Raw genomic sequence first — 24,809 nt, 5'->3', positions numbered from 1 at the left:
AATTTTATGGTTACGGACCCACGGAACGCCAAGAGTCCGCAGGCCGCGGCCCGCCTCTACTATCATCGGGAGTTCGGGACCTACACACTTCTGCCATCGCGGTTTTGGCTCACGGTGTTACGGGTGCGCGATCCCCAGATGAGGAATTTATACCCAACGAAGTCCACAATGGCAACCGAGATAAAACCGTGGATCTCATCTTTCTGGGTGAATCTTTCTGGGTGCATCTTTCTGCGTGCATATCCCCTTCCGACTACTGTTGCAAATTTCCTGGTACTTTGACCCTTGCGGAGCCAGTTCCTTCAAACGTTGGACGAAAGAAAGAGCCATGAAGTATCGTGGAGTTGTTTATGATGTCGGACTGAACTTCAACGGCCAGGGATTTTCAGTCCACCCCTTCGATCCTACTCTGGTTGAGTACGACATGCGTGTCATCGCCAACGACATGCATGCCAACGCCGTGCGGATCGAGGGGGAGGAGGTTTATCGACTGGCAACGGCTGCACGGGCTGCTCGTTCGATGGGACTTACGGTATTCTTTAACCCGTGGAAGATGAATGAAGGCGCCGATGGGACACGCTCCTACCTGGAAGAGGCCGCGCAGACGGCCGAGCAACTGCGGAACGAAGGTGTCGACATAATTTTCGTTGCCGGCTGTGAGTACACGATCTTCAGCAAAGGCATCTTTCCTGGAGACTCATTCAATGAGCGTGTAATGTGGTTTGCCTCTCAGTACCCTGGCGGCCACATGTCGGACGAAATTCCCCTGGTCCTACGAGAGAAGTCCGTGGAACTAAACAAAGTGTTGCGGTCCTTTGCCGAGGTGGTTCGCGCCAAATTCAGTGGGCCGCTGACATATTCCGCTGGCACCTGGGAAGTTGTGGACTGGGAGATTTTCGACATTGTCGGTATCGACTACTATCGCCGAGGAGAGACAAAGGACCAGTACACCGCGGGTCTCGAGCGTTTTAGATTTGGCAAGCCTCTCGTCGTAATGGAGGTTGGTTGCTGCGCCTATGAGGGGGCAGCTGCCCGGGGTGATGGTGGCTTCATTCTCCTCAAGGGCACGAACCCGGATGGCAGCGGCGTCTTCGAGGGCGGTGTCGTCCCGACCCGCAGCGAGCGGGAGCAGGCTGATTACATAGACACGCAACTCAATCTCCTCGCCCAAGCGAACGTTCACGCAATCTTTGTCTATGTCTTTTCATTTCCCGCCTTGCGAGCGGGAGAGGGGGCAAGAGATCTCGACATGATGTCTTTCTCACTGGTCAAGACCTTTCCTCACCACGATCCGAGATCAAAAGCTATGCCTCCCTGGGCCCCTAAGGAGTCTTTCCACCGTGTTGCAGATTTCTTCCGATGCTGTTCCATGGATGCAGCGCCAGGAGTTCCAATGGCGCGCGACTAGGCCTACTATACAGGCGAGGAAGGAATCTTATATGCCGGAGAATTGAGCAGTAAGGAGCTAGTCAAGGGAGCGTTTGAACATGCGGATAGCGTTGACAGTCTTGCCTTTTTGACTCATAGAATAAGCAATACATTTGTTAATATGCCGCTTAAAGAGCCGAGTACTGTAGTGGTAGCATCTAGCCGTAGACAAAGTACTAATACTGTGGAAGTACCTCCCTTTAAAAGTGACCTCTATAGTACGGCTTACACGATCGAGGCCACTGAGGTGTACCAGACCTCCAATCCCACGTTGTCGGATGCTCAACGGCTAAGGGAATAAGCCATCCAATACTAGAAAATCAGCATTGAAAATGTAGGTGCAATTTCGTTCAAGTCCATTATTATGCCGTTACTCAGCATAAGAATATGCCGCTACTTCTTGGCCAGAACTTAGGTCTAGGCGAGTACTGATGAGGAAATAGCTCAGGTAGAAGAGGTCGAATGTCGCCTCTGTGCGTTTGGTTGGGTTGGCGGCTTGGTGGGTTATCCACGATTACTATCCGTTATATTTAGAGCAGCCGGAATTTGAATCCCGAACCAAACGTCCACAGTCCAGACATCTTCACAGCTTGATCGGTGAGGCGACGAAGAGAACTTCGGGCATCGTATCTTACTTATATTTTCCAACATTATTGTTGAAAATGCCACCAAGGAAATCCGCCATCAAGCCTGTACGGAAACATGTTACGACGGCATGTACTCCTTGTAGAGACGGCAAAGTCAAGGTGCAGAGCAATTCAGCGTTGTCTAATGATGAGTAATTCCAGGAGCTGACTAAGTTATCTGTCAGTGCGACGGGGTGTCTCCAATATGCAAGAATTGCCGGGAGAAAGGCAAAGATTGCAGCTATCGACAAGTCTATGACAAACGCAAGTAAGAGGAAATCTATGTCTCTAGCGACAGGGTGCGTGGGTTGTTGATGTCTCAGAATTCCACTGCGAGTAACTATCAGTGCTCTTGCGCATAGAATCAATCAGCTATCCTGTTATATCCGTGACCACGGCCTAGCGGTTCCCTTTATGGATGAGAATGATTATCAAACTATCAAAGGCGTTTTCGAAAGCATTGGCCTACGACACGAAGACTTGACAAACGGAGATCAAACTGCGCCAATAGCGAAACCGGTGGCAGAGGCCTCTGAAAACAGACGGGAAGTCTCTTCTCAGTCTGATAGCCGCTCACAGGACATAAGCGGAACGGGAAATGACACTGTTATGGGGCTCCAACCAGCGTTAACCGGGACGAATAGAGACGAAGCCCGAGTTGCCCATGAGCCTGTGCTCCATGTGTCTTTGGAACTAGGTTCTACCCACTTAGAAACGTCAGAACATTTATCAGTGCATTCTTATGATGCCGGAAGCCCTCAACCACCTACCACGGTGCCGGATGACGCATCTCCAAATGCGACATCCGCTCTTCTAGAACTTGCAGATTCAGGCCCGTACCATTCGGCTCCCAACGTAACGGCAAATGGAAACGTCCCTCCGCCTGAAATCAGTGAGGAAGAAGACGATGATGAAGTGACAAATCAGCTTTCATGTCGACTAGGGCGGCTCCAGGTGACACATGATGGACAGCTACGGTACTTCGGGTCTACATCAAATCTTACGTTACTAGACGTTCTAGTTGGCGTTGCTCCTTCGGGTCTCACAAGCACTCAAAGAGAGACCCAGCAGATAATTGAGAATGCAGAGCTCAGTCTACCTGTAGACGAGGAATTTGAGCAACATTTGCTTCAGCTCTACTTCACCTGGCAGGATCCTTGCTTACATGTTGTGAGCGAGGAGATTTTCTGGAGGTCAAGGGCACAAAAGAAACGTGGGGGTCTCACTGCCCCTTGCTATTCTCATGCATTATCCGACGCAATGTGAGGGGTTGTATTTTTGGAAACCAGAGTGAACTTCGCTAACATGTTCGCAGGTGTGCGGTTGGCGCTGCTTATGAGTCCAGATATCACCCGAACCTTGTGACCTTCCCTAGATCTTTAGCAGAATTCTTCGGTGATAGGGCCAAAATTTTGCTAGAGCCTGAATTAGAGAACCCTTCGTTAGCAACAATCCAGGCATTAGTCATATTGAGTAGCTATGAAGCATCATGCACTAGGGATACCCGTGGCTGGCTGTACAGTGGTGAGCTGAACAAAATAGTTTGAGACAATCTTTTTCTGGGCCGTACTAACTACTTTGAGGGATGGCAATGAGACTTGCCTTTGATCTTGGATTACATCTGGACATGGCTCCATATGTGGAAAGAGGCACTATCCGGTCTGAGGACGCCGAAGTACGTTGCGTAACTTTCTGGGGCGTATACATGAGTGAACAGTGAGACTTATTCTCCGCCTTTGGAAACAATACTTACTGACTAGTTTAGATTCTGGAGCTACTATCTTGGACGGCCTACTCGAAGCCCAGTAGAAAGAGTCACGGTGCCAAAACCGGGCTGTGGCGATGCTCTCTCCACGCTGAAGTGGAAACCCTATGGCTCGCCAGATTTATCGAAAAATATAGTCAACCTGCCTAATCCACTCGCTATGATATGCTACCAATGGATCTCACTTTATCATCTCATGCTACCACTTACAGATGTACTGTGAGTGGCCTACAACTTAACCGCAACAGTAAATACCCTCAGATGGCTGATTATGATCAGATACGGCTGTTGCGAGGTCTCGAAACATCACCTACAGGAGCTTACATCGGATACCGTCGAGAAGCTGCGAATTTGGAAGCTGAATCTTCCTCCTGAGCTTAATATCTATGGCACGGCCGGCTACTTACAACCGCTCCCGCATGTTTTGGCTCTCCAGTAAGTTATGAGGAATTGGTATACCACTTTCCACAAGTTTCTAACACTTGTGATTAAAGCATGCAATACCACCAGCTACTGATACACTGCCACCGCCCATACATCTCACGACACCATATCCAGCCACAACCTCCTCAAGGACCTGGTTCATCGCATGCACGCATGATGTGCGTGGAATCAGCCATCGCAATTGCAAAACTTCTCACCCTATATGAGCGATATTACAGCTTTCGCCGGGCGAATTTCCAGATTGTTTCTTTTATATTTTCTTCTGCGCTCATTCTTATCTTTTCCATAGTCCCCATCCGGCATTGTGAGCGTGATCGGGATCTGGTAGCTCACCTAAATACATGTTTCCGAGCTCTGGATGAAATGGGAAGCCAATTTGAGAATGCCAAACGGACCAGTACATTCCTGAGCACTCTCCAGCGCGAGTGGCAAACACGTCGACGCAGTAAACTCATGCGGGGTGTTAAGAGGAAGTTTGACAGTGTCCATGAATCCGGGAGCAGTGGGTTCATGCCTTGGAATGGAAGTATGGCCTATGGGGAACCGGAATCTTCCCAACTCCTACAGGTTCTGAGAGAGAGCACAAGGACTCCTGCTGTCGATTCGGTGTTTGGTTCTTATGCAGATGAACCATCGTATGCCGCGGACTTTCTGGAGTCGGATCTTTGCAATATCCTCCTTAGCGAGGGAATTCCCAAGGCCTTTGTATAGTACGTTACGAGGAAATGCCTCAAGTTCTAGACTGTTACAAAGAGCTCTATGTTCAGGTCTTTTATCAGGTTGAAGTGGAGGAAGACCTCAACCACGTTCCGGGTTGAATCTAGATACGCTGCCATCCCATCTTCCTCGCATCCCGACCATTCAAAAATTCCAGGTACTTTTTAAACCTCGTCATAATCCACTTCACATCCAGACTGAAGCGCTCATAATTACTTTGATTGGATGCAGAGTAACCGTAGGGCTCCATACCGACGCTAGCGGTGACATACCTCGCCCATGCCGTCGCCACGTACTCCTTAACACGCACAATCAATAGTGTGGTAATTCACTGAAACCTAAGACCTGGGCTGCTTCTTTGCAGTCATCCTCTGCATAACTTGGCGATCACTTCGTACGGCGCATGCCAGTCTCCCTCAGTTGCCTTATGCTGACTATTAGTGTCGTTCTGCAGGCAACTTCGTTCCATGTAGCCCAGATAATCATAGCCCGCTTCATAGAAGGTCTCGGAAACAGTGTCAACACGACTGCCCCTCCAGTATGGCAGTCGGAGATGTTGAAGTCAAGTCGTCGCGGCTGCCTCATCGTCCTGCAGCTAGCCCTCAATCAGCTGGGGAACGTTACGGCCCAGTGGCTTAACTTTGGTCTCAACTATATCGACCACCTCGGCGTTTCCTGGAGGCACTCAATTGCATTTCAGATCTTCGATGCCGCTGCTACGGTGTCCATCATCCCTTCGCTGCCGGACTCTCCACGCTGGCTTATACAGAAGTGACACAAACTCCCGCGGGGGGCGGGCCGTTATTGCCCGTCTTTACTCCATAGACGACCGGACCGGAAATAAGAGAGCTCCATGAGATAGCCGCTCACTCCTTTCAGCATAAAATGGAAGACTGCAATACCATCTACTGGCGGGTGCTCCCCCGCAATAATTGCCTTCGAACCACGCGGCGTGTGCTCCTCGGTGCTGGGACCCAGTTCATGCAGCAATTGGGGGGTATCAACTCATCACTAACTACCTCCCCGTGATATTCAGATCGCTGAGTATCTCACGACGGAGGTCCCTCATTCTGTTCGTATGCAATGCCATTAATCTCATTACATCAACCTCTGCTGGAGCTGCCTTCATTGAATCCGTCGGCCGTAAGCCTCTCATGCTTTGGGGTGCCTTAGCCCAAAGTATATGCTTTGCGCTCTTCACTGGAAGACTGAATACGAACCAAGACAATTGATCTATTGTTGCCATTGCGTTTGTATTTGGCTACTACGCCGTCTTTGGTCTGACTTGGATTGCTATACCTTGGATGTACCCTGCCGAGGTGAATACGCAGCAGTGGCGGAATAGGGGAGCGGGAATTGCGACAGCTGCGAATTGGATATGCGACTATGTGGTGCTGATGACACCCGTGGGCATTGAGAAAATTATCTCTTGTCTATGCTGCGCTGAACGTTGCCTTCATTCCTATGGTTTACTTCTTTTATGAAGAGACGGCGAGCTTGTCTTTGCAAGACATCGATACACCCTTCAAGACGAAACATTCCGATGTGTCTACGGCTGTTATGTCTACAGCCGCTTAGCGCAAGGATGTCGGAAAAGGAAGAAGCCTCGAGTGAGTGGGTTGATGCAGCGAACCTGAGCGAGAGGCCAAAAGTGATAGAGGGGGAAGTCGCGTGATTCAGTAGGAAACCCTGAGACAAAAGTCAATCGCTTCTGGGGCTTTGGAACGACCGCATATTTCTTATCTTTCATTTGTGTCCATTGATGTACCTATCAAGCTGCTAGTCTTCTCTCGAGTATAATCAACGAAACGCTGGAATCAATTTGGCATCAACCATCCGATCGAAGACGATCTTATAGCCCTCCACAGTGTCAATACTTTCCATAAACCCAACAGACCTAGCTTTTTCCAATGAATACTCTCTATTGAAGTCAAAATCAACCAGCATAAAGTGCGTATGGCCCCAGTTCTGGTTCTCAACTGTGTCACTTTTCAACCCATGGGCCTCAGCAAGACGCTTCCACTGATCCATGTGTCTATTGACAAAGTCCTGCATACTTGTCTGACGACCGTTCAGTGGCTCAGACCCAACAAGGCCGAAATACGCACAGAGACCAGGCCAAACCTGGGCCCAGCTCACAGTCTTCCCATCCGCAGCATTGAAAGACGACCCATTGCCGCACTTTTCCCGGTGTAGAGCAACATAGATCTCCATCTGCGAAAGAATGTCCTGGAATGTATCGGAGTGCGTTGAGTAATATCCATGCGGTCTTCCGGGGAACGGAACTGAAGCTCCGGCACCGTGGACCTCGCGATAGAGCGTCAGGTAGAAGGCTATGCCGTGTGCCATGTTCATGGCATTGGAGCTAGGGGAAAAACCAACAATTCCGTCTGGCCGTATTTCAGAGAATGTCCACTTTGATTCCTTGGATAGCTCCATCAACAGGTCATATTGGTCGTAGTAGAAGATTTTGCTTCTCCATGGCTCTGGGATTCGGGGTAGATCTTCGTGTAGCGGGGGCTGGATTTGAACCTTGTCTGGGAATTCTAAACCGTAGCCTTTGCCACCTGTTTGAAGAATTACTACCTCGAGATTCGGCGCCACGGCGCTGATTGCCTGGATTGCTGTACGGAGCAAGTCCGTGTTGACCTTTCGCAATGACGTGTGATCGGATGTTTGGATATAGGCTGTGCGAAGAAACTTAGACCGGCTGCTTTCAACCTAAGGATGCTTCGAAGGGTGGAAGCTTCGCTGGCTTACCGCAGAAGAAAACAATATCAACCGACCCGACGTCTTCAACCTTGGCCTTCAGCTGTTCTATGACTATCTCGACAGATCCTGTAAGGTCGATGCCCGAAACGATGCTGAGGCGACTATCGTTTGGAATCAAAAGGGTTTCCTTTTCGAGACGGCGATTGCACAGGCCTGTAACACGCCGGAAGGTTGACGGAGAAGGATATGAGAGGCACTGCTTCATCAAGGACCACCCCGAGATACCAGAGGCCCCGAAGATGAGAGCGTGTTCCCCTTTACTGGCCATGATTTCGAGCAGAAAGTCTTATGCAATTTCCACAGGCTAAGTTCGATCAGAGCAGCCGTCTATCTTTAAATACCTCAAAGGTCCATAGTCATGTGATTATGGATTTGCAAGCGATTCGGGTTTCATTTCCCGGAGCATCTAACTGGGAGGCGATCGATTCGATATCATCATCCCGATATTTTACATTGATGATATCGAATCTCGCATCATAAAAAGTGCTCAGAATTCGTAGGAACGCCGGCCAGGATGGGTTGCCTTCCTCGTCGTGAAGAATAAGATTTCAAGTAGTAATGTCACCCCGTACAAGATTAACCTTCATAAGCAGACACTCGTAACCTTTCTTTAGTCAGGAAGAAGGGCAGCGGTTCGCAAAACAACTTACCTTCAATGCCAAGGCACGAGCTACCATGAGGATCGAGGCGTCTCACCGGTCCCGAAGGGTGCGATAGACGGCTCTGCCTTCAGCGTTGGTACATGTCACACCACTCCCAAGCTTTAAATCTTCTCTACAGCTTTTCATTTCCCCGAAGCGAGACGCCTGAACGGTTTGCATTCCACGGGTGTCCGACTTGATGGGAGACCTCTAAACTGTGGACGTGAGCTGACGCTGGGACCAAAACGACTCGAAAAAATGAACGGGAAATGCACGCTACTCAAGGGCCTACGCCTTCCTAGCCGGGCCAAGACCGTCGAAGATGGCTTAAAAAGGCAATAAAAAATTACAAATTAGCCTTGTTGACGTAACATTAATAATGCTCGGGTGTACACAATATGCAAAAGCCAACACAGCAAGAATGTGTATCAAAAGTACTTCGGTAGCAACCTCGGTTTCCTTGGCGACCTCTTAAAGGCCAATAATTACGATTCGGCGAAGGATAGGCTTTATGCAGGCAGCTGATTTCTCCTTGATATCAGGAGCATACACCAATCTATTTTGATCCTTGTTCTAAAGTAACGTTGTCATGACCAACTAGGTAATTGCCGCGGAGAGCTCAATCATGAAAGAGGCCTCAGATAAAGCAGATATCCCAGAGCCTTTAATGGAAGAAAAGCCTTCTTCTATGCTTAGGAAGCTTGTTCCACTTTCGAGGCCTAGTGCTATATTGTCTGCCTTTGAATGCGACGCGCCACTGATTCCTCCGTTTTCGGGAATGCCAATCCCTATGTTCTCTGTTCGCAATGTTGCAGTTGTTCAGCGTGGCTTGGACCCGGGTTGACTTGAATTCCTAGTGTCTTATCTTTATTTATTTAGCAATTATGTATTGTGGAAGAGTAGCATAGACCGTACTACTGAGACTTGATAGACGACAGTGATAAATTGACTCCCTATCAGAATGATGTCAGGGCATTTTAGTGCCTAAGGCACCAATAGTAATACAGAGATGGCTTTTGCCTCAGTAATTAGAGTTAAGATCTTCACATAAAGATAGTTAGCCCTATATGGCTATATAATCAAAATATAAGACAAAGGCATGTGATGGCGTGTAGAATTAATCCTCCACAATTAGCAAAGCTGAACCATTCAGCTGTTTGGTTTCCTAAATTCCCTTAGATAATTGGTATCTATTACACCTATATATTGGGCATTACCACCCTACAATCCTACCATGATGTAACTACTCTAGGAAAAGGCTTAATACTAAGAGAAAGCTTCTAATAGAGTATACCTAACTCTTAGTTTATCTATTTTTCTAGACTGGAAATACCTATGCTAATTGGTTTTATTTCTTATAGTATATATTATTCTAAGTATATGCCGCATGCGGATTGATGGAGTAGATATCTAAGTAATCCTAGACTGTACGAACATATAAAGGATCCTGTGGCCTCTCCTTATGCTTATAGATTAGATTATAATATTCTTGTCTATCTTGTGTTTTCTACTCTGACCCCTTAAAATTTCTCAGATTTTCTCCTAATATGTCTTCAGGTCTCAAAGATAATCAAGTTCTGGCTTTGATGGGTATGGGTCGAGAAGCACTTTCAAAGGAGCTTCAGCAAAAGAAGCGCGCAGAAAATAATCAGCTGAAAAGGGCCTGCCTTGAAGAACTGCAGCATGAGGCCTCAGAGGTCAGGATACTCTCTATAATATCTTCTATACACAGCTAACATTTTTGCCAGGATGCTTGGTATAATTTGAAATTACTACGAACTCTTCTAGGGGGGTTTTATATTGCTGTGAGTCGAAGTCATACCTTCCATTGAGCTAAAGCTGGTCATGAATACTGAATTGAACCACTATGTCGTTTAGGATACTAACAATGATGGTGAGTAAAAAGACCACACCCGAATATCTCAAGGTGTATTGACTTTGCTAGGACGTCTTGAGACCTCTGAGCTGTTGAAAACTCTCAAAAATAAGGATGAAGAGAGTTATCAAGTGATGAGGAACTTTGTAGAGGCTTGCGACGTCGGCAAAGACCAGAAGCTCAATCTTGCAGGTAATAGTTATAACATCTCAAGCCGTTCCATTTTCTAACTTGTCAGTTAGAGTTCTTTATCCTAGGCGTCCTCCGAGGTTTCCGCAAAGTTGAGCAAGCAGGTGCTTCGGACTCTTAAGCGACTCATCACACGCCAATATAGCTGATGAGGTGCCCATGGTGTCATCTATGTGCTCAAGTAAAGCCATGGCTTTGATATTTGGAGATATTTCTCATCTAGGTCCTTTTTCTGTTTAATTATACTGAAAACCTTTAATGAAATAGTATGTCTTGTCAGTTAAGCATCAATCAAACTCTCATTCAAGTATTAACATCACGCTCAGCATACTGGCGACCACAAGACCTCAGGCTGCTAACAACCCTTGAAGAAACGACGGGGTTGTGGATACCTACCGTAAAAATGTTGGGGTCGCCCAAATCCGTGTTCAACTAGTAGTATGAGTATGACGGTCTGCTTCATCAAATCTAGCTATGATCAATCAATAGATCCATAAAGAATATGGGCTAGCTGACTAGCTAAATTAGGAAATAAATGTCGTACAATTGATTGATTGATTGATTGATTACGTCGCCCATGCAGTTCAAGCTCTTGTCGATCGCCAGCTCTAGTCCTACGAACATCAAGACAGCAATGAAAACAAATAATTCAGTAGAAATGATACAGATACCTGAGAATTGTTGTTCACTGCATATCTACTACTGTGCATTTCATTCTTCTTTGTCAAATAAGGCCACTATAGAACAGAATTTGTTCATGCCAGCGCATAAGATTCCTGTAGTGAAAAACTGCTTGAGATCCAGGTTATTTTCTTGACCAGTGAAGACAGATACTATCTTCAACGCGGTCTGAAGATTATGGCCCCTCTAATGGCAATTTTGAGTGCTCAGGCAACCCTTCAATGCTGCGAAATGGCATGATTCATCAGAATCTTTTACCAAGAAGGTTGTATCCCCCTCGACGATCTGTCGCGAGCAGGCCTAAGATGAAGTATTCTGATTATCAGGTCAGTTTATGTAGTGGTTCTGATACACAGTAGATTAGACTCACCTGCAAGACTGAACTTCTGATCTTTACCAATATCAGCATTCTTTAAAATTTCCTTCATGACTTTGGCACCCTCCTCGCCCTTTGGTTGGATGGCCTCCAGCAGCTCAGAGGGTGAAAGACAGCCTGCCATGCTGTCAATCTCCAAGGCAATTGAGCAATATATCAACCCTGGGACTTCTACTTACCGTCATCATCGACATCCTAAATGAGTTAGCAAGTCCATCTAATAGTAATGTCACAGCATGCGTGGGATATGTTATTACTCACTGCAATATAGAAAGCTGCTAAAAGCTCTCGTATGTCATTTGCATAGTACCATACATTCTAGTAACTTAGTTAGCTGAGCAGACGAGGGCTATCACAGAAGGTATCCTGACATCTGAGGTTTCACGCCGCAATTCTGCAATACAAGCCTTCTTTAGCCGATCATTTTCTGCGCGCTCCTTCCTTTGGAGCTCATCTAAGAGTGCTTTCTGCCCCATTCCCTTAATAGCCTTATATTGATAGTCTGTGGTGGAAGACATGTTAGGAGAAATTTTAAGGGGTCAGAGTAGATTATAGTATTAACACAAGACTTGGTTATAGAAAAGTGTAAAACACAAGATAGAGAAGAATACTCTAATCTAGTCTATAAGGGTACAGAGAGGCCACAGGATCCTTTATATATTCCTACCCTACAGTCTAGGATTACTAAGATATCTACTCCATCAATCCGCATGCGGCATGTACTTAGAATAATATATACTATAAGAAATAAAACCAATTAGCATAGGTATTTCCAGTCTAGAAAAATAGATAAACTAAGAGTTAGGTATACTCTATTAGAAGCTTTCTCTTAGTATTAAGCCTTTTCCTAGAGTAGTTACATCATGGTAGGATTGTAGGGTGGTAATGCCCAATATATAGGTGTAATAGATACCAAATATCAAAATGAAGCCAAGAGGCGTTCGGCTTTACTAAAACGTATTTCCCGGGCGAGCCCCCCATCCGATTTCACTCCGCATATATGAGCACGTATCTGTAAGCTTCATAGTATTGGATGGAGTCATTCTAGAATCCATAAAAGCATCCTGATAACCCTCTTGGTTCTATTAAGGCTACTATTCGTCGAGGATCTATCCGGAATGACAATGTGACGCGCCCACGTTCTGGCAGACCCCGAAAGCTTACTGAAGCTCAACATGATCATATCTATGATCGTAGTCAGTCTGAACCACATATTAAGTCACGAGATATGTTGGCAGAGGTTGACCTCTGTGTAAAGATGCGTTCAATCCAGAGACTTCTTCATGAAATGAGCCTCCGCAAATGGAGGCAGCTTCTTCGTCCAGAGCTCTTACCTCTCCATGCTACTCAACGCCTTGCTTGGGCACGTCGCTATGAAAACTATACGTCAGAAGATTGGGCCCGTGTTAAATGGACAGATGCAGATAACTGCCCACCTACTGGGAAGATTGGCGCAACTAACATAACAGTCCGCAGGCTTTAGACATGTATTGAGTGAGTTTGTACAGCTTGTCGTTGTCAAAGCCCACTGGGCCACGTAGATACCTTACAGCAGGACCATGAGTTGAGACTATGATGGATGTACAATGGATCCATGATGTCTTTTAAAATATTCAAATGTCCAGTATATTTCAAGCATCAGTAACAGCATTTCTGTATAGATTTTGAACACAGCATATCTCAATCATATATCTATCATGTTCAAGTATGGATATAGCCCTATTAGACTCTCTCCTGAGCTAACGTGCCTTGTCGTCGGGCCACCGGAACGACGAGGTTAATGTCGCTATACCTCACTAATCCCACAGGGATTGAGTCAGCCCAATTGATCGTTCTCTGTATTCTGCAATGCTGAATCTGAGATAGGTACGACCCGCGCCACGGGCGGCGACGTAGACTGACCCTTTCCCCCGCTGCTGGAGGTCTAGACTTTACTCAGGTGCCAGCCTGATGACTGCTAGCTACTTGATCGCATTTGAGTTTACGATCTCGGATTTCTGATTTACTCATATACCGTCCTCTCCAAGGTTACTGTATGTTTTTAATGCCTTATTTTGCTTTTCTGTAAACTGTTGCCATTGTTCATCCTGCTCACCTGAAGTGTATCTGCCTTGGAGAGAGCCTTGTACCTTGTATGTGTGGCGTATATGAAGACGGACAAGAGTCCATACGCAGCGGCGATTACAGTCAAACTTGGGGATGATATCATCGTGAACTGTAGAGTTACATGCAAACGAATCGGTTCAAATATGTAGCCCTGAAGGGCTACCATAACTATGTTGATTAGTTCATCGCACCACCGGGTTGGTATATGTACATAGGCCTTGCCATCCATCAATAGGGTATATTTCTTCATTAAAAATGACACATAAAATGAAAGAAAAGAAAGAGAAGGTAAGAAGAAGGTAAAAACGAAGGTTGAGAAGTCAAAGAGTAAAGAAAATCAGGCATTCACCCCATGCATCGTTTTGCCCGAATCTATCGACGCCGTCCGGGTCTTGACGAACTTGGGCCACGTATTGGTGAGAACGAGGTACTTGATGCTCTCCTGTGCATCGTCAAAGACGTTCGGCCCGAACGACTCGGGAACATCACCCCAGTATTGCACGCGGTCATGAATGGCGCCCACGGAGCTCTGCAGCTCCTTCTGGGAGTTATTTGAATAGGTCGGCGACGCGGGTGGCTTGAATGAATCAAAGGGGGTGGCGGGATCGACCTCGCGCTCGTCGCCGTACAGGATCCGAGCGGGCCGCTCAAAGACGTCTTGAAGCTTTCGGAGATCCTGGGACGAGATGTTGATGGGAAACTCAGCGTGTGTGACGCTGATGAACTCGGCGTAGATGCGCAACGCGCGGTTGAATCGCTCGCGGATCAAGTCCTCGGTGTTGCTGTCGCGAGGGGCGGTGTGATCCCGGATCGCCTTGGGGAAGGAGTTTTTCCATTCGGTAACACTGGTTAGAAAGGCGATGTTCTCGCCGGAAAAGTCGCTGAGGGCGGAGAAGCGTTGGAGAGGAGCGGGGTCTCGCTCCAGGGCATACTCGAGAGCGCCCATGGTCAGGATACTGTCGCGAGAGTGGTTGGTCTGAACGGAACCGTTGGTGGACTTGCCGCCGGTCATGATGGATTCGACCAGAGTGGCCGTCTCGGCAAGAGATTTACTTGCTGAGCTGTTTTTCTTGTTCTTTTCCTCCCACTGCGCGATGGCGTCGAGGGTCTCCTTGCGGAGTGCCTGGTGGCGCATTACCTCCCAGCAGGGAAGGAAGACGGTGAAGATTTCCATGACCAGGATCGAGAGACATACCCTACAATTTATTAGGGGACATACTGGAGAGGAAGGTCGACTCGCTCAAGCACCTACCACTGTGGAGGCAGCCAGACTTGGTTGACTTTGTCGAACGCAGGGACGTAGAGGGAAATGAGCCACAGGGGAGCGCCGGGGAGACTGCACGCGACGTGAATTAGAAGGAGAATACGCGGCTTTGGTGCTGTACTCACTTGGCTATGGCGCAGCCGATGGTCTGAACTCGCCAGCCATGGGTATCGCGGATATTGCGAGATTTCCAGAGAACAATAGGAGCAAAGATCCAGGCCCAAAACAGTTGCCAAAAGATACTTGGCCACCTAGAAGGTGTTAGCATAGCCCTCGCATACTGTACCATTCTGGTGCTTCATACCACTCCCAACCTCGACCCATCGCCGATAACTGGGCCATTTTGGGTCCGGTAACCTCTGTGCCCGGAATTCCCCAAGTGGGATGCCACTTGCGCGAAATCAACCACATGATGATAGTGAGCAGGATCTGGCCAATCATGCCAATTCCAACAAGAGCAAGGATCCTGGTATTGTAATCGAGACGCTTGAAGCGGCCGATCAGGCCGCTTTTCCTTTGGTTTGGACCGAAATCGATGAGTCGACGATCGTTATAGACGTATTTCTCCTGGAGTTTTGCGACGTAAAGGAAACGACTGTTGGACGCGTGAAAGAGAGCGATCCCGCAGGGCAGAAAAGTACCCATGATCCAAAATTGAGCATCTCCTGGCATGATGGGGCCGATCATGGTGCCGAACTGGACAGGGGCGTAATACAAATGAAGGAGAACGATAGCAGAGAGCGACAGGCCGAGGCCTCTGATGCGCAGAATAGGAGTGTCCCGACGAACGATGAGATAGGCCATGCCACTGGCGACGAGGACTGTCCAAACGCCCGCCCAGGTGGCCCACCAAATGCTTACCGGGCTGTATACAGGCTCCGGCTTCGAGTCGGGCGTGACTCCCAGTTCTGACCCCATATTGACCAGGCTGGTTAAAACAAAGGATCAAGGAAAATGAGTGACTGACTGAGTGAATGACATGGTGGAAAGAAAGGAGAAGGTAGAGCTGGGACGGCTGTCGATATTAGTCCGAACAAACGGTAGGCGGATACAACGCAGGGTCGTGAAACTCATTGTTAAACAAACTTTGCCGGTATACACGGTACTAATACAAAGCTGGGTCGATCGGCGTTGATGGGGGCATATATCGGGGGGGAGATGGCGACATTACAAGATTAGATACTGAACATACAACCCAAAGGCCGAGCGTAGCAACGAGACTGCGAAAGGCGGCCACGTTCTCTCGCCTCATAGCGGGCTGTGCCTGAATATCGATCTATTGCCTTTGCTGGGAATCGCCCAGGACGATCACCCGAACTGCTTCGTGCCATTGGTTTTCCAGTCTTCCACCGTGGGGGTCGAGATGTGCTAGTTCATGCCTCGCCCCACTAATCACAGACTAGTTTCATTGTTATTTGGAATTCTGATCGTTCGTTTCTGCCCACGGTCCAGTTCCACAATCCATGCTCCACTTTATCTACCTACTCCGTATCACGCACTCCGTAGACTGAGAGAATCGCTGGAAAACCGGGAAACATCCTTGGTAGCCTTGAAGCTAGTAGAAAGCTAAATGTAGATAGGAAGCTCTCTCGGGACCCACTTATCCTGCAAATTTTGGAGACTTGGAGAGACTGAGAAGAGAGAAAGCTTTGCTTTGGTGCCTTCCTTGCCCACGATTTCCCTCCCATTTCGTCAGCATTCCCCTGATCTTCAATGAGGATTGCCTGATGCATCGGACATTGCCTGCAAGATCGTCTGCACAACCCCCGAGAAGAAGCGCTTGTCTTATATCCGATAGGTGGATAATATGCTTGTCGCCGCTTGGGATGCAGCTCGCCTTCCCATGCAAGTCATATGCACAAGGATGATGTTGTGGTGCAAAATCTACCCCAATTGTATGTATTACTGTCTCTGCGGCTGGCCACCTTAGTCCTGATTGTCACTTCTGTGATCCAACTTTTCAGATTCTTGGCCACGAACTCTATGAATCCGTTGAAGGATTGCATGTCGAGCTAGCGCGATACCGTGGGATGTAATCTAAGAAAACTGTAGAGGGATGGTAGTCTAAATATTAGATAGACGATACTCAGGAGAAGAGAAGCCATACTACTGGTTCAAGATCCCAAGAACCTGGTCATATCATGTATTGGTACGATCACGGCCATCTAACTCGATGACGTGAATAGAGAAATTCCGGTTTACGGCGTAGTCTCCAAATATTCGCAGCCTCGGTAACTCTCCAGTGTAGCCTTGAATGCATCTCTGACAGGCGGGATGTTGACTTCAGTGCCATTGTGCGTATAACATGTCGCCCTATCCGTCTACCCAGTAGATACTGATCAGTAGGACTAGCAGGGTTACCAAGAACCGGCTGCTAAGACGTTGGCCGCCCACGGAGCGCAGGATGACAGTGTCCAGGCACGAAAGGAAAGACTCGGGTTGATCGCTATATTCAAGGGTCTGGAAAGGACATTATTCGTCGAGAAGGACCGTATCACATTAGGTGCGACGCAATATTACAGGAACGCCCAGATCTGAAGGTGGTTAATACGGCAGCACCAAGAGTAGAGCTGAACTAGTGGTGTTCTTAAGCATTGTGAATTATTTTTGTCTGTGCCACCTCCTAGTCTTGAATGATGCCTAGTTAGATGCCTGCAACAGCCCGTCCCTGGTGATGGCGAAATTAAACCCCTGCAGGAGTGTAACTGTCTTATCTGACCACTATAGTCACAGTGACTTTCTAGACTTTCATTACTATCCTCGTGTAGTGGTTAAATGTTGTTATTATAGTATTCCTAAATCTAGAGTCGCTAGAGGTCAGCATCTGTGGCTAAGTCCCTTACTTGGTTGGGAACCCGGCCTGTCCAACATGCTTAGAGAAAATAAAGCTTTACAGGAGATACATGGAAATTATTATTCCTCCGATTTTGATGTAAACATTTGATATGGATGAAGTTGAATGAGTGGCAGTCGATAATCATGTTTTCTCTACAGACGCGAATAGATATTACTACACCTCTTTATACTAAACACCGACATATCTAACGCAGCCTTAATACTCAGCAACCACAAGACGGTTGGATTGAATTTTGTGATATAAATCAATATGATATTGACCACCTGGTGAGATCAACAGATTTAGGAATATGCCTTAATTAGTGGTCAAATCGTCACGACACCCCCCGTACGATTCAATGACTCAACCGGCTTTAAAAATGCAAGACATCAAGCCATGAGTTTCCTGCCCCGCTAGTTAGACCATTAGCGTCGATCTCACTTCATCTCGCCTCCTTTTTTGAGCGGTGTGAGTGAAGCGGTTATGCAGGGCTTGCATCGCCAAGGGTCGCTCTGATTAGAGAGACCCCTCCCCGCCCTGATACGACCACGTCACTGGCCATTATTTACAAGCGAATCTCAAGATGTAGATATTTTCAGAAAGCTGGCTACTGACTCGAGCTCGACGACTAACTCCCTACAATGGCCCCCTCAGCAACGATAGACGCTGATTTACAATGGGAGAGATGGACTCCGAATTGCCATCCTCGGTTGCAGTACGCTTTTCACTACATTCCGCACATGGCACAAATCGAGCTTCTCTCACTCTGCGGCTAGGAAAACTCGGCAGAGCGTTGCTCAGCGAGATCCTCAGCGTGTCTCGCGCACCGGATGCCGCTTCCCTAAGTTTTATTTCCGACATCACCGGCTCGTCCCCATCGGGGCTGTTGGTGAGCTCCTGTTAGAGGAGCCGATGGTTGGGCCTGGATATTTGACTAATGCGGTGGGAACGGAAAAGGTATTCCTGTCGGATCCTGCCTTTGTCACAGAGGCTCGGGGCCCCCGGGGCGGGAATCGCCGAGTCTATCGCTCTGGAGACCTGATGCGGTACAATCTGGATGGATCGCTGGTTTACATTGGCCGCAAGGGTTCTCAGGTCAAGCTCCATGGACAACGCATCGAGCTCGGTGAGGTGGAAACCCATGTACAGTCCGTCTTGGGGTCTGAGCTTTCGGTCATCGTGGAGCTTGTTACTCCAAATGAAGATCCTGACAACATGGTCCTGGTCGCATTCGTCCACCTTGTGAAGGAGGAGGGTGTCCATGAGGAGCCTCTGGAGACAGAGAATTCACCTCTCATTGCCTCGCCTACTGCCGACCTCCAGAGCCAGGTCGCAGACGCCATTGTCAAGCTCCATGATTGGATTCCTCGCTTCATGATACCCTCTCTCTTTCTTCGACTGACCCGCCTCCCCCGGATAATGACGGGCAAGGTTGGTTGGCGGCAACTGTGTGCGACCGTTGCGAGATACGCAAGACCGACCTGGATCAATTCCGGATTTCCCATGTTGTGAACAAGAAGGCCTCCGAGCGGGCCCACGGAATCGACTCTGCAGTCCCTCTGTGCACGGGTTCTGCGTCTGGCCCGGCGGAGATTGGTCTCGATGACGATTTTTTTCCATCTGGGCAGCGACTCAATCAGTGCCATGCACCTGGCGCCGCAGCACGGGCTCAAGGTCTCGCGCTAGCCGTGTCGGATATCCTTAAGAGTCGCCGGCTGTCTACCCTGGCGTCACACATCACCATCCAGCCTCTGGGACTGAAGATGATTCTCATCACCCCAGCATCACACCATTTTCTCTTGTAACAGAAACTACTCATACTAAGGTGGCGCGCCAGCTCATGGAGACAGGGCTGCTGGCCCAGGAATTCCAGATTACTGATATTCGACCTGTGACTGAGGTCAGTCCTTCTTTTTAACCCAATAGACTCCGGTGCACCACTGCAATTTCGTACAAGGGCAAGTGGACGTGGATTACCTCTATGATGTGTGTAAAGCTGCTGTAGCACACCACAGCATCCTGAAAACAGTGTTTGTGCGAGCAGGAGACATGATCGTCCAGGCCATGATGCAGTCCCCCAAGCTTTCCTTCCACACAGAGAAGGCCGAGAAGGATCTCTCCATGTACTGTGACTCTGTCTGGGAGGGTAACTGCGCCATCGGATCAACAGTGAATCAAGTGCCCCTCCACTTTACCCTCGTGTCTCAATCTCCAACGAGGCATGTCTTCATCATGCGCTATCTCACACCCAGTACGATGGGGTGTCCATACCTGTTTTGTCGAAAGATCTCAGCATGGCGTATTCCGGCCCCCTCTCTCCCAAACCCTGGACTTTTGCTCTTACATGCACTACCGCGCTCTCCACGACCATGGCCCTACCTTTTGCTTTTGGCGCAACTATCTACACCATTTCAGGGTGCAACGTCTACCATTTAGGCCCTCTGCTTCACCTCTTGCACCTTCTGCATCGTTAGAGAATTCCGCCTCTAGCGCCGCACGCATCGCCGCTGCTCAGAACATTCCCATGCCGAATCCGCCCCGAGGAATCACCACGGCCAATCTCGTCGAAGCAGCAACAGCCTGGGCGATGCATCGACACGGCAGCCCAACCGACCTGATCCTGGGCCAGACGATAACCGGTCGCAGCATTGCCGTCCCCGGCATCGACACCGTCCTAGGCGTCTGTCTCAATTTCATCCCCTTCCGCGTGACACTCCCTCCGGCGTCGACCATAATGGACCCCCTGAAGCACGTGCAGCAGCAAAGCAGTACAACACTGAGCTACGTCTTCATGGACTTTTCCGACATCGTGCGCCACTGCTCCAACTGGCCCCAGGAAACCCGGCTGCCATGAGTCGTCCAGCATCAGAATGTAAACCAGGCCCGAAAACTGGCCCTGCCCGATGCCGGAATTACAGCCTGTGCGTGGGCCCCTTTCATTCCTCCTTTGGGTTTGTGGATCATGTCAACACCTCAAGGGTCGTCGCTGCAGGTGGTTATTTGTACCAGTGAGCAGGTCATGTCGCGGAGTACGGCTAAGGAGCTGGTTGATGAGATTGTGAAGTCCTTGCTGTTTTTGCGAGCAGGTCCCAGAGAGAGCTCAAGTCTCTCCGTGGGTAACATGCTATGTGTGGCCGTTGGTCTTAGGCTACGTCGGGCTTATTTTTAAATACGAAACTTGCACTACTAGATATAGACTGATTAATCCAAGAGCCTTACTACGAATGATATGCGCCTAGCAACTATAACTACAGGTATGCTGCTAGGATATTAGATTCCAAAATTGTTACTGGAATGGATGGAGCAAAACTGTAGTAATAGTCTCTGTAGTATGTATCTATTAGTTCTCTACATTCCAGTAGCACTTAAAATGGTGCCGGCTATTGGTATGCCACACCAGAAAGAACTAGTGTCATCTGCTCATATATGGAAAAGACAATGCCGCCGCTGAGCAATAGCCTCCCCAGCCGCATCGTACTGCCCTTCCAGAACCCCCGGACTCCATGCTCGTAGTACACGCTCTGAACTGCTTCCACGAGGCCTGCGCCCTGGACGCCCTGCGCGCGTGTCTTGACGGTATCGAAAGGCTGCGTGGCGTAGACCGTGACGACCCCCGCAACGGCACCCATTGCAAAAGTCGTGAAGACGCCCTGGGCCAATCCCTGTGCCTTGGCCACCTCCTTTAGGATATTGTAGGTCCCCATCCGCACTGCCGAGGTGGCTGATTGTTTGAGTGTCGTGGGGATCAGGCCGCGGTATAGTTCCGTGAACCCATGGGCTCGAACGAGCACCTGCACCGCGTGCATACTTGACCGGAATTGTTTCGCGTGCTTTGCATCGTCGACTCTTGCGCCTGGATCAGCAAGGTTCCTCAGGTCTGTTAGGGCGAGGGGTTAGGAATGGCTACGCACAATGCGGTCTTGATTCTCTCTGTCGGAGTGACTGCAATTACACTCTCTGTTGCGCCTGCGACGACACCGGCGAGGATGCCCCGTGCTGGCGAGAGTGACCCCCGCTCATCGGATAACGAACTTTTGATGGTGTCGTAGGAAAGGAATCTTACTGCGGCTTTGGCGGTGGTGCCCTGCAAACCATTAGCACTAGTGACAGGAGCAGATAAATGCTGGAATTCACCATGATGAGCGTGGAGCAGCCGGTATACAAAGCACCAACGCCTTCATGTTGAGCAACCCTGAAGATCAGCCGCAGTGGATTTGAAGAAGTGACAGCCGTGCGGGTCTGCAGGAGTTGGACTCGAGTTTTGGCATATTCAAATGGATACTGAATGTGTCAGTCATTATACGCTGGAATCAGATCACTGCGCTGTAGATATAGATATAACTTACTGTGACTGCTGCCTCTGTGCCCCCGGCCACTCCGCCGGCAATCAAGGAGACCCACTGCGGGGGGTGATGCTGAGAAGAATTAGTATTTCTGGCTCCTTAGTAATACTATAATAGGATAAACCCACCTTTTGTGGCTGGTCTCGCACGGGCTGAGTCATTGCTTGAGCGATGTTGTCCAATCCTGTGGCCGGATTACATTCCCTCTTATAACCTTATCTTATAAGCGGCAGTGGTGGCGGCACAGACGGAAGGAAACTTGCCGCGGAACACAACGATCGGTTGACTCTGACCAGATTTCATCCCCTCATCTTCTTCCTCGAGAACTCCAGCGAAATTTCAAGCCATGGAAAGAAGTCGTCCGTCCCGTTCTCGAAGGGCCGCCAAGGCCTGCTCGTTCTGTCGGCGCAGAAAGGTGACTGACCTTGCGAAATCCGGCTGGGCTGATTGCGACATGCTGCTAACGTCATTCTCCAGTTGCGCTGCGACGAGAAACCGACCTGCTCCAACTGCCAGGGATATGGAAAAGAATGTGTCTACATGACGGGTTCCCCGCGGCCAAGGTACGCATCAGTACACCCGTTCAACTTAACAGAAGAAAATCGGCACTAAACTTGGAAGGCCGTCCAATGCCCGCATTGCTCGGCTGCTGGCCGAAAATGAGAAGCTTCGAGAACGGCTAGGGGATGCTCCGCGACAGGATGCAGTTCAGCCCAGCGCAGAGGTCCAGGAACAGTCCGACGTCGACAAACGAGGCCATCCCCAGTCGGTGGTCTCGGGCATGTTTGTTTCGGCCAACGGGGATTCCAGCTATCATGGCCTAACTAGTACCCTGTTTGATGATGCCCGGATGAGCCGGCACAGCCAGATGCAGCTGGCCGATTACTCAGGCCCAGTGGAGCCCATTCGCAAGCAGCTCATGGGGGAAGCGGCTTATCAGAGTATGTCTGGGCGCTCGCTGGATCATGAGGAGTGAGTTACTTACCAAGTATAGGGCAACTGGAGGAATTGAACTTTCGACAAGGAAAGCTAGACTTTGATGGCGTCGACCCGGAGCTAGGAATGCATTTGCTATCCCTCCACTGGAATCGGCAGCACCACTCCTTTCTGATCACCTACCGCCCAGCTTTCATGCGCGACATGGCCACCAATGGTCCCTACTTTTCCAAATTACTGCTTAACGCCATCTACTTTGGAGCATCAAAGTTCAGCAACCGGCCAGAGGTCCGGAAGGATCCGGACGATGCGCGGACGGCCGGGTGGACCTTTCGGATGAGGGTCAAGGAACTGCTGGGCAGTGCTTTGGATCGGAGTGAGATCACCACAATTCAAGCCTTGCTGGTCATGACGAGCTCTCTTTTTGCATTGGGGGACGAGCGTAGTGCCGCATGGCTGTATGCCGGGACTGCGTTTCGAATGATCATCGATCTCGGGATGCATGTGGATGCGACGCTGCTTCCCAACATGCGCCGGCTCTCCGGCGAGGATCTCGAGATCCGTCGGCGCGTCTTCTGGGGTGCCTTTGTGGTCGATAAGATTCAGTCGTTGTATCAAGGGCGACCGGCCAGCCTCCAGCACTTCGACACCAAGGTTCAGCTGTCTTTCCTGGACCATTTCGAGGAGCTCGAGCCGTGGCAGCCGTTTGCGTATTCCGATGTGCAGTCATATCCGGGGTCTCCAGCCTACAGTGTGTCGACATTCACCCAGCTCTGCAAGCTGTCGCTCATCCTGAATGAGATCCTCAACAAGGTCTACTCGGAAAGAAGCTCCAACCGGTCACCGCAGGATCTCATCGCGACGCTCAACTCACTGGACGTGCAACTCAAGAACTGGAATGCCGCCCTGCCAGATCACTTACGGTTCGACAACGAGACCACCGGTGCGGTACCGCCGCCTCATGTCCTCTCGCTGCTGGCGCTGTACAACGTCTTGGTTATCCTTCTCCACCGACCCTTTGTCTCCGAAGGTCATCTTCACACCGCAGACCCGTCGGTTGCCCTGAGTTCCTTCACCACCTGCACGGCCGCGGCATCCAGTATCCTGCATTTACTCCAGGCCTATGATCACACCTTTTCTATCCGACGAGCGCCGTACCTAATCTCATACGCCACCTACGTTGCGGCGACGATCTTTGTGCGAGTGGCGGCGCAGCGTGAAGGTGCCAGTCGAGCCCATTCCAGTCTCCGCACTTGTCTGGACATCTTCCAGAAAAACGAAGAGACCAACTGGGCCGTGCGACGAGCTCACAATGTTATCCTGCACCTGATGGAGCGCATGGGCGTTCACTTGGACCCTCACCCCGCCGTGCCCGCCGAGGCGGAGCGAAGCATGGTCGAGCAGTCCCGGAACCTGGGTGACTCCTCATGCGGCAGACCTCTCGGACTGGAAGGTGCTGGTAGTCGAGAGCCTCCGCCAGATATCGAGGTGTCTGAACTGGACATTGATATGATCATTCAAAGCTTTATTCGCACGCAGCCCAGACCCGCCGACGAGCAGCCCTTTTATGAAAGCGTTGAGCCCTTTTTCGGCTCTGCTGTGCCTCACGCGGCTCACCAGGGTGCTTCGACTCTATCTATGCCTTCCACTGCTCCTGACTCAATGTCTTATGTGCCATTCGATGATATGCTGTTTGGGTTTAATGGATCTCCCCAGGACAATCTATTTGGCGATTAATTCTTAGATATTATCAGTCAGTCACAGGTGTTGTAAAATAATTTTCCCCAAAATATTCTACTATTGTCGTAC

At 49.3% G+C, this 24,809-nt stretch overlaps 10 protein-coding genes across 10 annotated transcripts; 6 read left to right on the top strand and 4 right to left on the bottom strand.

Annotated features, from left to right (window-relative positions):
- Positions 1 to 328: 328 nt before the first annotated feature.
- Aud_001842 (uncharacterized protein) lies at positions 329 to 1,408 on the top strand (the record flags this gene model as incomplete). The annotated part of the gene is made up of 1 exon (XM_043295844.1): positions 329 to 1,408. One exon carries the CDS (start codon positions 329 to 331, stop codon positions 1,406 to 1,408), a length of 1,080 nt encoding a protein of 359 aa, XP_043151779.1.
- Positions 1,409 to 2,468: 1,060 nt separating this feature from the next.
- Aud_001841 (MFS transporter/fungal specific transcription factor domain-containing protein) lies at positions 2,469 to 5,755 on the top strand (the record flags this gene model as incomplete). The annotated part of the gene is made up of 7 exons (XM_043295843.1): positions 2,469 to 3,316; positions 3,370 to 3,578; positions 3,638 to 3,770; positions 3,820 to 4,038; positions 4,099 to 4,254; positions 4,314 to 4,973; positions 5,422 to 5,755. The coding sequence occupies 7 exons, from the start codon at positions 2,469 to 2,471 to the stop codon at positions 5,753 to 5,755; spliced, it is 2,559 nt and encodes an 852-aa protein (XP_043151778.1).
- A 1,025-nt stretch (positions 5,756 to 6,780) lies between these two features.
- Positions 6,781 to 8,020, bottom strand: Aud_001840 (SDR family oxidoreductase; the record flags this gene model as incomplete). The annotated part of the gene is made up of 2 exons (XM_043295842.1): positions 6,781 to 7,667; positions 7,741 to 8,020. 2 exons carry the CDS (start codon positions 8,018 to 8,020, stop codon positions 6,781 to 6,783), a joined length of 1,167 nt encoding a protein of 388 aa, XP_043151777.1.
- A 1,920-nt stretch (positions 8,021 to 9,940) lies between these two features.
- Aud_001839 (uncharacterized protein) lies at positions 9,941 to 10,579 on the top strand (the record flags this gene model as incomplete). The annotated part of the gene is made up of 5 exons (XM_043295841.1): positions 9,941 to 10,090; positions 10,142 to 10,198; positions 10,272 to 10,287; positions 10,339 to 10,461; positions 10,512 to 10,579. 5 exons carry the CDS (start codon positions 9,941 to 9,943, stop codon positions 10,577 to 10,579), a joined length of 414 nt encoding a protein of 137 aa, XP_043151776.1.
- An 804-nt stretch (positions 10,580 to 11,383) lies between these two features.
- Aud_001838 (EF-hand domain-containing protein) lies at positions 11,384 to 12,033 on the bottom strand (the record flags this gene model as incomplete). Its single annotated transcript, XM_043295840.1, has 5 exons — positions 11,384 to 11,454; positions 11,510 to 11,632; positions 11,695 to 11,710; positions 11,777 to 11,833; positions 11,887 to 12,033. 5 exons carry the CDS (start codon positions 12,031 to 12,033, stop codon positions 11,384 to 11,386), a joined length of 414 nt encoding a protein of 137 aa, XP_043151775.1.
- Positions 12,034 to 13,958: 1,925 nt separating this feature from the next.
- Aud_001837 (regulator of G-protein signaling domain-containing protein) lies at positions 13,959 to 15,803 on the bottom strand (the record flags this gene model as incomplete). Its single annotated transcript, XM_043295839.1, has 4 exons — positions 13,959 to 14,817; positions 14,874 to 14,957; positions 15,011 to 15,136; positions 15,190 to 15,803. 4 exons carry the CDS (start codon positions 15,801 to 15,803, stop codon positions 13,959 to 13,961), a joined length of 1,683 nt encoding a protein of 560 aa, XP_043151774.1.
- Positions 15,804 to 18,362: 2,559 nt separating this feature from the next.
- Aud_001836 (AM-toxin synthetase) lies at positions 18,363 to 19,526 on the top strand (the record flags this gene model as incomplete). The annotated part of the gene is made up of 3 exons (XM_043295838.1): positions 18,363 to 18,436; positions 18,498 to 19,152; positions 19,188 to 19,526. 3 exons carry the CDS (start codon positions 18,363 to 18,365, stop codon positions 19,524 to 19,526), a joined length of 1,068 nt encoding a protein of 355 aa, XP_043151773.1.
- A 35-nt stretch (positions 19,527 to 19,561) lies between these two features.
- Positions 19,562 to 20,575, top strand: Aud_001835 (uncharacterized protein; the record flags this gene model as incomplete). Its single annotated transcript, XM_043295837.1, has 3 exons — positions 19,562 to 19,621; positions 19,648 to 19,867; positions 19,974 to 20,575. 3 exons carry the CDS (start codon positions 19,562 to 19,564, stop codon positions 20,573 to 20,575), a joined length of 882 nt encoding a protein of 293 aa, XP_043151772.1.
- A 526-nt stretch (positions 20,576 to 21,101) lies between these two features.
- On the bottom strand, positions 21,102 to 22,225 carry Aud_001834 (uncharacterized protein; the record flags this gene model as incomplete). Its single annotated transcript, XM_043295836.1, has 5 exons — positions 21,102 to 21,567; positions 21,633 to 21,805; positions 21,856 to 22,002; positions 22,068 to 22,136; positions 22,193 to 22,225. 5 exons carry the CDS (start codon positions 22,223 to 22,225, stop codon positions 21,102 to 21,104), a joined length of 888 nt encoding a protein of 295 aa, XP_043151771.1.
- Positions 22,226 to 22,410: 185 nt separating this feature from the next.
- On the top strand, positions 22,411 to 24,737 carry Aud_001833 (uncharacterized protein; the record flags this gene model as incomplete). Its single annotated transcript, XM_043295835.1, has 4 exons — positions 22,411 to 22,479; positions 22,542 to 22,627; positions 22,686 to 23,005; positions 23,059 to 24,737. 4 exons carry the CDS (start codon positions 22,411 to 22,413, stop codon positions 24,735 to 24,737), a joined length of 2,154 nt encoding a protein of 717 aa, XP_043151770.1.
- Between the last annotated feature and the right edge of the window lie 72 nt (positions 24,738 to 24,809).

This window comes from Aspergillus udagawae (genome assembly GCF_001078395.1).
Source record: "Aspergillus udagawae IFM 46973 DNA, scaffold_10, whole genome shotgun sequence".
Classification (NCBI taxonomy): Eukaryota; Fungi; Ascomycota; class Eurotiomycetes; order Eurotiales; family Aspergillaceae; genus Aspergillus; species Aspergillus udagawae.
This window is presented reverse-complemented; position numbering and strand designations above follow the sequence as displayed.